General features: G+C 44.9%; 1 protein-coding gene across 4 annotated transcripts in view; it reads left to right on the top strand.

Annotated features, from left to right (window-relative positions):
• The window catches only part of PDGFD (platelet derived growth factor D), a 221,751-nt gene that overhangs the window by 196,520 nt on the left and 11,818 nt on the right, over positions 1-13,413 (top strand). For all 4 annotated transcript variants that reach the window (XM_035008814.1, XM_035008813.1, XM_035008815.1 and 1 more), the window contains exon 6: positions 11,937-12,151. In XM_035008814.1, coding sequence (XP_034864705.1) covers positions 11,937-12,151 — 215 coding nt within the window. The remainder of the gene's footprint in view (positions 1-11,936; positions 12,152-13,413) is intronic.

Raw genomic sequence — 13,413 nt, 5'->3', positions numbered from 1 at the left:
GGTCTCTACTTACGTCAGCTTGAAGCAAAGTAAAAGATTCACAGTGTTTCGAAAACCCCAGAAAAACAGGAAAAATGGGACTGGACCAAAAAAATAATAAAATCTGACTGTCTTCAAGTATGTTCATTACGATAGCTGTTTGAGAGGCAGTTCTCCTTGGCATCTATCTTTTGGGTTTTTAAAATTTAAACATCACCTACATCCATTACTTTCTTTCACCCAGAGATCATGTTGAGTTGGAGGCAGAGTGTCTGGTTCGAATCCTAACTCTGCCACTTACAAGTGGTGTGAACTTTCAACAAGTCGCTGATCTTCCTGTGCCTCAGTTTCCTCTGGCAATGTGTGTATCACGCCTACCTCTGATAGCTGTTAGCGGTGCCATCAAGAGAACCTGGCACATACCACTTGTTCAAGCAACCTTAGCTAGCTCTGGCTACTGAGAATTCTGGAATAGGTTTGCGTCACTGCGCTGGGGAAGCCTTCCTTGTCCCTCATCCTCTGCCTGTGAAGCCCGCCACCCCAGACAAAGTCTGGGGTACTTGGGAGGCCACGGCATCCTTCCGTCCTACTACTGTAGTCAACTGCGTCTTGGGGTTTTCTCTAAGGCAGTATGAGAGCCTAGGACCTCAGGGTCCGGTCTCCGCTCCAGCTGAAGAGTAGGTCCGCTGGGGAGCTGTAAGAAGCTGCAGACGCCTAGTCGCAGACACAGTGACTCAGAACCCCTGAGGGTGGGGCTGAGCTGTTGATGTTATTTTATGGCCCGCGGGAGATTGAGATCGATCCTGAGTGGCAGCCAGCATTGAGAGCCTCTGTGTTAGACGTTGTTCATCTGTATCTCGGGCTCTTGGCACGGCCTCTGACACATTTTAGGTGCTCCGTTAATGTTTGTGGAATTAAAGATACTAATAATCCAGCATGAGTATATTTCCAAAGTTTACAGAAACCCACCCATAGGACTGAGGAATGTAGCTTTATTAAGAATGCCTTTGGTTACTGATAAGACCTTGCAAGAACATTCAAGGTGACATTCTACTTATTCCTAACAGAGTCAACATTTCTTTCCCTTGTTGGCTTGGGTTCCACTTCTTAATCTCTTGTTTAGAATGGCCCTAAGGCAGATCTGTACTGTTTCATTTAACCCTGGCCAGTCACCACTCTCTCTGCACTTGGATAAATGTGTGGCTTTCACTGTTTATCGTACCACAGCTGCCAAACCACCTACGTGCCTGTCTCACACACGAAGAGAAGTCCGGTTTAATATCTCAGCTGTCATCGTCAGCTTTTAGAACTTAAAAAGTACAAACTCACGGTTTATGTTCCGGTATATAAGAAGGGGAGCAGCGAATGGAAAGTGGAGACGGAAACATAGTTACAAATAATGGAGGTCCATTGAATGTCCAGTGAAGAGTGAACTTTATAGGATCCCTGAAAAACTTTCCTCTTGGCAGTATGGTAATTCTTTAATGATGTTTTACAAAAACAAACATCAATTATGGATAGCTATTGAATATCCATTCTTCTGATTTGCCCAGATCAATCGAAGTGGCACTTTTCATGATACCAAAGAGCAGTATTCTAAGATGATTCTTCAATGTGAACGTACAAACATGGAGTTTTATAAACTCTAAAATAATACACAAACACACTGGGTGAAGAACATTTGTAACAAGGTCAAAATAGTACATATTTAAAATTAAATTGTGTGCTTTGCTTCTAATGTTTGTTTGAAAGCAGATTTGGGGACAGTGAGATTCAAGGTCTCTCTAAGAAGAGACTCGTACATGGGAAGCAAGAGGACAATAAGGTTTGGGGAGAAGAGAGAGAGAAAAGGGACAATAACATTGCACATATTGGAGCCAGAACTTCAGCACACAAGGTCAACTTTTATAAAACTCACATGTAATAGGTAAACTCAGACTTGTCTATAAAAGTTTCTGGACTGAAGACAATAAAACAAGTTAATATATCCAATGTTCAGTTTCTTAGGGGGTTTGGAGAAAAGGGTAACATGTATCATCGAAATCTGTACAGAACTGCAGTTCCAAAACTCAGTTTTTAACCAATAATTTCAACCTCATGCTTTCACCTGAAAGCTGCCTAAAAGTTAAAAAAAAAAAAAAGTTGTTTCAAGTTCAAGTTGCATTTACTTTTTCTGATGAGTACGCGAATGATATAACACCCTTGCACGTAATTAGGTAAAAAGTTAACTATATAATCATCGTAGGACCATTGTAGCCTAACTGAAACCGTACTGTGATTTCTTTAAAACACAGTCCTTTGAATTTAGGGGCAGTGCGCCTTTATTCAAGTTCATAGCATGACAGTGGATATCTTTAAATTAAGAAATGATCAGCCTTAAACTCTACTAGAGTGGGCACTCATCGAGAGGCCATTTATGGACATTAACAATGTAAATGAGATCTGTTGTGTTTTTTACTTATTCCAGAAGAACTTGACTTTCCCAAACAATAGTGTGTTTGTCATAGAAAAAAATCCAACAAATTACAACAAGGGAGAAGCCTGTTTCCACAGCATCAGTGTTAGCATTAAAATATGGATATAGGGGCGCCTGGGTGGCTCAGTCATTAAGCGTCTGCCTTCAGTTCAGGTCATGATCCCAGGGTCCTGGGATCGAGCCCCGCATCGGGCTCCCTGCTCCGCGGGAAGCCTGCTTCTCCCTCTCCCACTCCCCCTGCTTGTGTTCCCTCTCTCGCTGTGTCTCTCTCTGTCAAATAAATAAATAAAATCTTTAAAAATAAATAAATTAAATTAAATTAAATATGGATATAATTGTTGGAGCATTCCAACCTACTAGTTTTGAACTACAGTTTTACTTACCACAAGTAAATTCTTCCCCAAAGTGTTGCTCTTTTTTAATGCTTGTGCCAAAATTCACATACACTCCTCTTTAAAAAAAAAATCAGTATTTCCACATTGAGTGGAGTAAATGTATTGATAATTAAATTGATTCTAAGTGACAGGGTTTGAAATATGTGATTTTTTACAGACGCTAAATGGTTAGGTGTTCTAACTCTGGGACAGTTATTAACCGACTTGAGAGGCTCAGATACCAACTCTGTGATTTCTTACGTGACATTATTTTGCTCTAAGATCTAAATCACTTAACCATTTGAAAATGATTTATAGGTAAATAACTGGCATAGAAGCTGAGGATTAAGTGCAGAAATATGTTTAATATCAAAACGTTTGACTTGGTTCTGAATTCTCCTAAATCAAAATACTTCTAATTTTTAAATTAGTCATTTATTGCCATTTCTTTGTCATGCCCTTGTCCATTAACTAGGAAAGTACAAGTTTTGCTCTTTCAAAATGATTTCAAATGAGGGAAGTAATTTCATAGTATATTAAGACATGAACATAGTTTAGGACACACTGAGGCCATCACAAAATGAATGCTTGCAACTTCATCTGCCTATTTGCTATCTGGGTAGCAACTTGCAAAAGGCCTTTGGCTGACACTAGTGATGAATTCGGTAAGTCGGTCTTGAGGTATCGTCCCCTGTAACTACCTCTCTGTCAATTAAACAGAGGTACTGGGGACGTTAAATCAAAATGGATTTATTTTTCTAATTTCTGATGTTGAAAGAGGGTTGGCTTCATTGAACTTGCTGAACCATGTGGTATACCCCAGGTAAAAGCAATCTTTATTAATAAGTGTGAAAATTGTCTTCCACAAATTTGATAGAAAGAGAGCAAAAGAAAGGATGCCGTAGTGGGAAGAGCATGGACTTTGTAGTCAAGTAAACTTGCGATAAAATTCTAACTCACATCCAGAGGACATGGCCTCGGGGAAGTCACTCGTAGACCCCTGAGCCTCTGCGTTCTGCACTTTGCAAAATGGCTCTAATTATAACCACTTTGCAAAGTTGTGTTAGGATTAATCAGAGAGACTAACACCTCATGGGCCCCCAGTGAATGATAGCTACTATTGTTACTTCAGTAAAACTGCACAGAACCAAGGTATTTCTGCGAACTCTTCCGCTAGGGCGGTAAGATAATCATCACTAATCTGGAGAGCCTCCTACAGAGTATCCAAATATTGTCAGGTTTAAGGATCTGTAAAATCAGTACACTCCTTACAAGTTTACAAAATGATTGGCAAGTACTAAACTTTTCTAGGATACTGTTTACCCAGAAACTTTTCTGGCACCATTTTGCTTGTTGGATGTTTCCTTTGAAAAGCACTTTTTTTTAGACTATAGCCACTGTTGATGACCCGTATGACTTGTAAGTATCTAGATTCCCCACTCAGTTCGCTGGAAGGCATTAATAAAAGCCGCATTTTTGTCCATCACATTGCGTGTGTCTATGCGGGCGCACATAAAAGGTTTGAAGGAAGTCTCAGCGCAGGGATAAGATTTTAGTCCTTTTCCTTCTGGCGCCTCTGCTTTTCTCCTAGATGATGAGGTTGTCCATCTTTGAGGGTATCCTGACCCCCTTCCATCACCTGTTACCCGCCCCCACCCCCTGTGAAGGCACATTGCTTGGAAAACACCATTTAACGACGGAGAACAGTAGGTAACTTTCGGTGTCTGGAGGGACACAGCAGTCACTCTGGCTAATGATGGATGTCTTTGCCTTGTGGGTCCCTTACCTACGTTTTCTGGGAAGCATTGGGACACCCCCACACAGCATCCTTTTGCTCTGTGCTCCTGCGGATTTAGGGAGGAAGCACATCCTTCCTACAGCACATGGTCCTTTCAGAACTGCTGGTGCTGGGAAGACCGGCTCATTAAGTCTTGACTTGCAAAGAACCGTGCTCAGTCCCAGGGAATTAAACTGAACACACAAGATCATTGCCGTCTGACACTGAGATCAAGGTGGACATGACCTTCCTTTCCTTAGTGATCCCCAACTGCAGCATCTCAGCTCTTTGGGGCGTTCTGTGCTTAACCTTACTCATTTATCTGTTTCACTCGTTTCGACAGTGTCGTGGGGGATAACTCCCGAGAGCTAGGATTTAGATCTGTACTTCAAATACTCTTAACTCATTCAATTTTTATTTTTTAGGATTTTATTTATTTATTTTAAAGAGAGAGAGAGAGCATGAGAAGGAGGGGCAGAGTGAGAGGGAGAGAGAGAGAGAATCTCAAGCAGACTCCGCACTGAGCATGGAGCCCGACGTGGGGCTTGATCCCACGACCCTGAGATCAAGACCTGAGCCGAAACCAAGAGTCAGACACTCAACCAACTGCGCCACCCAGGCGCCCCTTAACTCATTCCATCTTAATAAATTTCTTGGCAGGAGAGTACTGTTATTCCCGTTTTATATACTAAAAGAAAATCGGAACAGTCCTGCAACAGCTACAAAGGAGAGAACCATGCCATGAATCTGGGTTTGTTCGCTGCACAGGCCAGGCTGGGGGAACTCAGTGGTATTTCAAGCTCAGAGACTCAGTCTAGTACATGAGAGAAAGATGTCTCAAGATCTCCTTGATTCTTACTCACCTCCTAGCTTGTTTTCCTGTTTTTCATTGCATAGATGTACTTCACATATCCTGCCAGGTCACAGTTCTTAGAGTTCAGAGAATTGCCTTCTGATGATGTCAGCTGCCTTCATGCCTCATTCAGCACCTTGCAGATGGCCAAGCACTCACCCACTTTGTTCCACGTGTTTGTCAAATGCCTACTATGTTTCCAAGGACCTTAGGCAGGTCACTTAACTCCTCTGCCTCTCGGGTCCCACATCTATCAGATGGGGATAGTCGTGTCTACAATGAGGGTTTGTTACCAGAATTCACTGAGAGTTGCGTGTATGAAAGCCTCTCAGAGAGAACCAGGCACAAAGTAGGTGCTCAGTACATTTCCATTCACTCATCGCTTAGCAGTGTTTTTAAACCCTGAAAATTCAGTGTTGTCTGATTGGGAACCTTGTGACTTAGGTTAATCATTATAAATACACGTGGTAAATATATCTGTTCTTTAGAAATTAAACCAGCAAATGGAGTCATGGAATCCATGATTTGAAGTTTAAAATATCCTGATATTTTCTCAATAGAAGTTATAAAATCATTGCTCTTTCCAGGTTTATTTGCACTTCCAAATTGGGGTTGAGGTGTGGAAACAGTTTTCACAATTATGTGCTGATTTATAGAAGAGGGAATCTGAAAGTCACAGTGAGGTTGTAATGTCCATAAAGATGAACAGACTCCACCTGGGGAATTTACGAACCTTGAAAAAGGCTGAGCAACCCTAGTTACTTGGTGTAAAATACTACCGTCATTCATATATCCCCCTTGCCTCCCACCCTCACCCAAAGCCTCGTAAATCTAGTGTTGTAGAATCAAAGGCCCATTTTTAGTGCTTTACGTAGTGGCACTTTTCCCCATGGGGAAAGCAAAGGGCGTATTCCTGAGCACGTCGAGGTGCGAATCAGGGAGCGAGCCTTCTTGACTCCACCCTTTCTCTGTGCCACAGCTTCTAGATTCCGTGGGTCTTGGTGCCAACCATCTTCGTGCGTCATCGTTCATCCTTGGGAGAGGTGGTTCCAGAAGGCTGGTTTCTCAGTCCTGACCTACACCATCATCAGTTTGATTCCTTCAGATAGTCATCATTACAGACCTAATCCTTGCAAAGGAGATCTAGATTGATGAGCAGGGGTATCAATGTCCGAAATTCTTTCTGATCTTGACTTTAAGTTTATGGGTATCCATTCAGAGTCACAAAAGATTTGAGGAAAATCAGAAACACCTGTCTGGGGTGCCAGAGGGACTTGAATTGTTTTTTACTGCACTTAGTTATTTCAAATACCCTGAAATGTCACACGCATGCTCTGTCTTCAGGGATGCCCTATTTCCTCCATCAGGACCTGGTTGAAACCAAATGATTTTAGGAGAGCAGGACTTAAATGACCTATATTTGGGCTCTCCACTATGGGCAAAGCACTAGGAGAGGAGGGATCAAAAGGGGATTAACTCTCTGTTTCCAAGAACCTTGTATTTTAATGGAAGAGAAACACCTAAATAAAAGAAAGTGACAAAGCAAGGTCTGTGAAGTACGTACTGTAACAGAAGGCAGAGAAGGTGTGGTGAGCATATAGCAGGGAGTCAGAAGAGATAGAGGCTGAATATGGCTTTTGACTTGAGCCCTAGAAGATTAAAATGACTTAGGAGACTTGAGTGCTAGGGAAAATGAAATAGAATGACAAAAGCATGGTATAAAAAATTATATATGTATGTATGGATCCCTACGTCAAGCACACGCACTTCCCATGCCTTACCACATACTAAACGTATATGTGTATGTATATATTAGTGCGTGCTGAAAGAGTTTATAAAGAATCTTAGCGCTGTAAAAGCTTGGTCTGGTTGTTAGAAAATGCTTCCTGCTCTCTCTAAGGACTGCACATCTCACTGGAGACTCCAGTGGACTCAGGGAGATCAAGATAAGGCTAGTGACATGTAAGTGCAGGTGGAGGAAAGACCAGCACATGAAAGCCGCCAATAAACTTGACACCCAGAGACTGACCCACGGGGATCATCCTCCTATTAAGCAAGCAGGCATGAATTAAATTAAACATGCATGGGGAGAAAAAAACCCATGCTTTCCTACATTCGAAGGGAGGACGTTATTTTGTTTCACAGTGAATTTTTATATTCACACCAAAAAAACTTGAAATGATCCACTTACAGAAGACTTCTAAAATGTTATCACGAGCGGATCAGCGCCCACGCCGTGCGTGCCAAGCGTGTGAGCCCTCCTGCAGGCACACGTCGGAGACTCCGAGCAGCCGGTTCCAGCCCGGTTATTCCATAACAAGGAAGCAAATATTGCAAGAGAGCAGGTCAGATGAGTGTTGTGGTTTCCCGGTGTGTATAAAAGCTGTGTTTACGCTATGCTGTAGTCTGTCAAGTGTGCAATAGCATTATGTCTGAAAAAACAATGTTTGTAGCTTAATTAAAAGATGCTTTAATACTAAAAAATACTTAGCCATCATCTGAGCTTTCAGTGAGTCATAATCGCTGATCACAGATCACCGTAACAGATATGATAATAATGAAAAAGTTTGAAATATTGTGAGATTCATCAAAATGCGACAAAGTGAACAAATGGTGCTGGAAAAGAAATGGCACCGATAGACTCACACGACTCGGGGTTGCCACAGACCTCCGATTTGTGAAAAAAGGCAGTACCTACAAGTATCTGCAAAGCGTCATAAAGCGAGACATAATACAATGAACTGCTCCCGTCCTGGCTTCATCTGTCCCGTAAAAAGAATCTTTAGGACTCTAACATGGGTTCCCTCTGAAGACAAATTTTTGTTATCAATCTGTTCAGCTCTTTGCAAGGGCTTCCAACCGGTTTTCATGACTAAGACCACAGGCAGGTGAGGGCAAGAACGCATTTGTCCTCATTTCTTCTTCAAACGAAGATCGTGCATAGACACAGTCTCCTTCAGTTTGGGGGAAACAGAGAAACTCATTATGTTGTTCGACGCCAAAGAAGAAATAGGCTCTAGGCAGTTAGCCAGAACCTGGTGACCTTTTCCAGCAGCACCCGATAAATGAATGTGTGTGCATGGGGCGTACAGGCTTGGGTGTTCCTCCTCAGCAGGTGACCGTCTGTCACACACCTGGGAAGCCTGGTCCTTGGGACAGCGAGCGGCCCCCCAGAGGGGAGACCCCAGCGTGGCTCGTGGAAACTGCCCTTTGCACCTCCCTTCAGATCTTCAGACCACGGCTATAAGCGTGCAGAGGCATGAAAAAGCCTGGATCAAACTCGAGCTCTACTAGGCATTGACTGGGTGTGTGGCCGTGGACAAGTGTTTTTCTTAACCTCTCAGAGGCTCAGTTCCCTGCCCTGTGAAAGTGAGAGCAATAATGGTTTGTAATTCGTAGCACTGAAGGGGGCGGGGTGGTTCTTGCAGGCGTGTGTGTGAGGAGCTTCTCACGTTCCCGGGGACTCAGGGCTGTAGGTGGCTGGGATCAAACAGACCGGGCTGACTCTCCGTCCTGTCCTCGCACGCCTGAGCCTCAGTGGGTTGGAGACTGAACACTGTCCCCTGCTTGACACGTCCCCACCCAGTGCTCAGACCCCAGAACTCATCACAGCACAAGGGTCTTCTGCAAATGACCTGGGCTTTGAGGCCAGGGCTGCAAGAAGAGGGGTGCACCTGCTGTCCTGAGCAGTGCCCCACATTGGACTAACCTGTCTGGGGGATGCTCTGAGGACGGTGGCCCCTTCTCAGCCCTTCCAACAGATTGTCGGTGCCCAGCCCAGAAAACAGATGTCAGAGACCCATGAAAAGACAAGACTCAAATTCAGAAGGACAGCAAGAGAGGGATTAGAACATTACGTACACCCGGAGTGAAATAAGGGGAAATAGATGAAATTCACGGGACTTTGAATTAAGTTTGGGACGTCCTTGCTGCCCTGTCCTGTTCCTCTAAAAGCACAGCCCTCTCCCAGGCTCTCCCTCCAGAGGCTCAAGCAGAGCCCCCGCCCGGGGAGGCCCCCCAAGCTCGCTGGCCCCTCAGCCTCCTGTCCGGCGTCCTGCTCTGGGGGCAGCCTCATCCGTCTCCTCCGAGTGCCTTGGTGCTTTCAATGTCCCGAGGCGCCGGGCAGCTGGAGGCTACGGCGGTCACCCTGGGCCACGGCTGAATCGGTCCCGTCGGTGAATGGATGTCCACAACGGACCGCGTCGTACATCTGTTCGCAGCGGGCAGGGAACGGAGGGGACCCGTGCTGGTCAGTAAAAGAGTTACCCAGTGGGAAGAGTCCTGCTTCCAGACGAGTAAGGAGGACGTGCCTTTTCCTGGTTTGCTGAGGGCACCTTGGGGTTTGGCTAAGTCCCCGGAGGAGAGGCGTGCTGTCACAGGGCTCGGGGGTATCCCCGAGAGAAGGCTGCGCCACCACAGACCCACTACAGCACCAGGGAGCTCCGTCTTCTTCCTCCGGCTCTGGGGGACCTGGCCTGCCCCCGTTCTCCTAGATGTGCCAGAAACTGGAGCAGAGGGGGGAAGAGCTCCACATCCCAGTTTCCCGCTTAACCATTCACCTTAAAAGGGTGGGGGGGACAGTGAAGTGCGGTGACAGGTAGAAGGTGCCTAGCAGGGGGCTGACCTGGAGACCCTCAGCACCACGCCTTCCTGCCTGCCCCCCTCTGCCTCCCCGCACCCACCACGTCTCCTTGCTAACAGCCTTGACTCCTCAGCCTCAGACCAGATAGACCCCCACTGCCCCCCGCATCCGGCCGCCTGCCCAGCCCTGTCCACTGCACGGCCCTGCGTCACTATGTATCGCAAGGTGACACGTGCAATGGGTGACGGCTGCACTTCGTAATCCGTTTATGTAATCCTTCCCGCTTTGCTTGCGGTTATTTTCAGGGCTTTAGCAGCAATAAAGTGCTTCCTTTCCCGAGACGCAGTTCATTCAATTTAAATCTGCATTGATTATAGCTAAACTTAGGACATGTCTTTACAAAGGAAGGAAAAAACAGCGATAAATGATGCACAGAAATTATTCAGCATTTATTCAGCACCCACTCCCCCTGCCCCCCACTCCCAGTGTCGCAGGCTCAGCAGGTAGCAGTGGGGGGAAAATTCCCTGCCCTTGAGAATCAAAGCCTAGTCGCACATAGGAAAGGCTCTCAGGGCAGGGCATCGATCCAACTGCCATTAATTCCTTATTCAAGGGGTCACCCGGCCATATGGACAGACTTTCCGCTGACTTCATGGTGTCAGGGGGACTCTTCATCCACCTGCACCTTCTTTGCTTTTGGTTTCCCTCACGGGCGCTCTCCCGACAGCATCCTTAGCCTCTGGCTTCCACCCCAAAAGAGCACTCTCACTGCTCCTCACGCAGTTTGGGTTTAAGACCAAGACCCTTGCAGGGGCTGGAGTCCAGAGTAAGCCTGCTGCTGTCTGCCCAGCCTTTGTGGGATTTCTCCTGTGCCCGCCCGGCAGGTGACGAGGGAGGCACTCCAGGGCGTGGTCAGAGGGCTTGCACGCCAAGTGCATGGAGGATTAGGTGCCTTTTTGAGAACGTTGAATGTAACCTATGTAAATACGATAATATAAATTTAATCCAAGTAAATATCTGTGACTTGAATTTGGAAATCGAGGGTGCTGGTCCTAATTCACAGAAGTCCCAGTAACCATTCCCCCTTGACAATCACTAGATTCAGTCTTTCAAACATGGCTGTGAAACAGGTAAAGATGAGGAGGCAGAGGTTGGAAGCAGCTGGGTGACCTTCCAGCTCCCGGGAGGCAGGAAGCTGTGGCTTGGCTTCAGAGCCCAGGCTGTACCCTCTGGGCTCTGCCACCGTCCAGGACCCAGCGCACAAACACACATCATCTGCATAGCCCCCACATGCCGTTTTCTGGGACGTTTTGGTTGACCTTGGAGTTAAAATGAAACTGAAACCTTCTTCTTCTTCACACTCCACTGTAAAATTTCATCACCAGCTAAACATAATAGAGTAGTGGTCCCTAATGGGTCCCTGATAGAATTCAAATTATATTTAAATAATGGTTTGGAATTCAGGTTTTATTTAGAATCAAGAGCTGATTTATTTTGGTGGCTTTTTTTTTTTAAGATAAAGGCAGTTATTTTAAATTGCTGGACATTTCATTTTCTTTCCTCAGAATTCTTTTTGTATATTAAAAAAAGGTATAAGGAAATTTGAACCAAGATAAAGATTTAGCCAAGTTTTTGAGAGTTTTTTTGTTTGTTTTTCCTTTGTTGTTGACTATTTTATGTATTATTAATGTTATTATTATTTTGGAAGAGCAGATGGGATCAAAAGAGAATCAGATTTTCCACCTTCCAGGTTAGGTTCCTAACGGAGACCCCGAGGACAGATTCGATCCCTGCATTAAGGTCACCTCACGGCATCTTCCCACCCCTTCCCAAAGTGCCTGCCGGAGTTCTTGCTCCGGGTCGTGTGCTCGCTCACTCCCGTGTGTTTCTTGCAGTCGACCTGGACAGGCTCAACGATGACGTCAAGCGCTACAGTTGCACTCCCAGGAATTACTCCGTCAACTTGAGAGAGGAGCTGAAGCTGACGCACGTGGTCTTCTTTCCCCGGTGCCTCCTTGTGCAGCGTTGTGGGGGCAACTGTGGCTGTGGGACCATCAACTGGAAATCCTGCACGTGCAGCTCCGGGAAAACCGTGAAAAAGTATCATGAGGTATGTCCTTCTCACATGTCCGTGCTGCAGTGCTGCAACACAATGTTATGTAATCCGTAGGGTGCTGGACGAACGGGACATTGCGTACAGTTGTTCAGGTTGTTCACTGCACAAAGGCACCCAGCCAGAGGGATGCCTGGGAGCCGAAATTATACATGAGCTAAAATTGCCAAGCCAAATGCCCCAGAGAGGTTAAGTCCTTCCTGAAGGATGGACTCTTTTTTTCTGTTCTTTTTTTTTTAATATTTATTTATTCACTTGAGAGAGAAAGAACAAGAGCACGAGGGGGTGGGGGGGTCAGAGAGAGAGGGAGAAGTAGACTCCTCACCGAGTGGGGTACCCGATGCGGGGCTCAATCCCAGGACCCCAGGATCATGACCTGAGTCGAGGCAGACACTTAACCGACCGAGCCAGCCAGGTGCCCCTGGACTCTTTTTCCTAATCATCATAATACAACCTGTGGGACAACATCCTTGTTAGATTATATAATCAAATGCACGACACAGTGATTCAGAGCTTACGTGGCTTCTTTGTAGTAATATGATAGAATTCATAAAGACTATCACTACAAAATCTAGGTTACTTTAAGAAAATCCTAAGGGCCAAACTTGAATTCAATCAAGTCCTTAAGAAATTAAGCAGAGTGAAGACAGCAAAATGTAAATTGACAGAAAATATTTATAGTTGAGACTTTTTAATTCTCTAAATATGATATTCTTTTTCTTCTAAAAATACCAATTTTTCCTAAATACTGCTGAGTGCTACCTGGGGAATCAGCCGTGAAAGTATGCAAAAATAAACAAAAGTAAATATGAAGATCAAAGAGGAACAAAAGTTTAAGGAGAGCAAGTTTCTGCAGAGAGCAGAACTCTGTGTTCCAGAGTCTGTTCTTATCACTAGTAACACTGTGCTTTTTCCTTTGTAAACACATAGCACTTTATTGAGCATTAAAGAAAGAGTAGATTTAAGGGGAGTCAGGGCTGCTCCTGACCTCGGCAGCAGCTGTTACTTGCCAATCGTGGGAACATTTGTAAGTCACAAAATTTAGAGACTCGGTTTTCACATATGTGAAATGGGACTAAGAAATTATATCAGATAATCACTTATAAAGTGGTTCTGGGGATTGAATAAAATAGTGCATATGGAATGCATTTTCTAAGATGTGAAACATCATACAGAAATGTGTTTAAGAATATAATCTAAACAATGAAGCAGACATTATCGTTAGAAATGATTGTTTGAGTTGCTTTTCCTCTGTACTC

The sequence above is a fragment of the Mirounga leonina genome, unplaced genomic scaffold (assembly GCF_011800145.1).
Source record: "Mirounga leonina isolate KUSES-001 unplaced genomic scaffold, KU_Mleo_1.0 Mir_153, whole genome shotgun sequence".
NCBI classification, from domain to species: domain Eukaryota; kingdom Metazoa; phylum Chordata; class Mammalia; order Carnivora; family Phocidae; genus Mirounga; species Mirounga leonina.
This window is presented reverse-complemented; position numbering and strand designations above follow the sequence as displayed.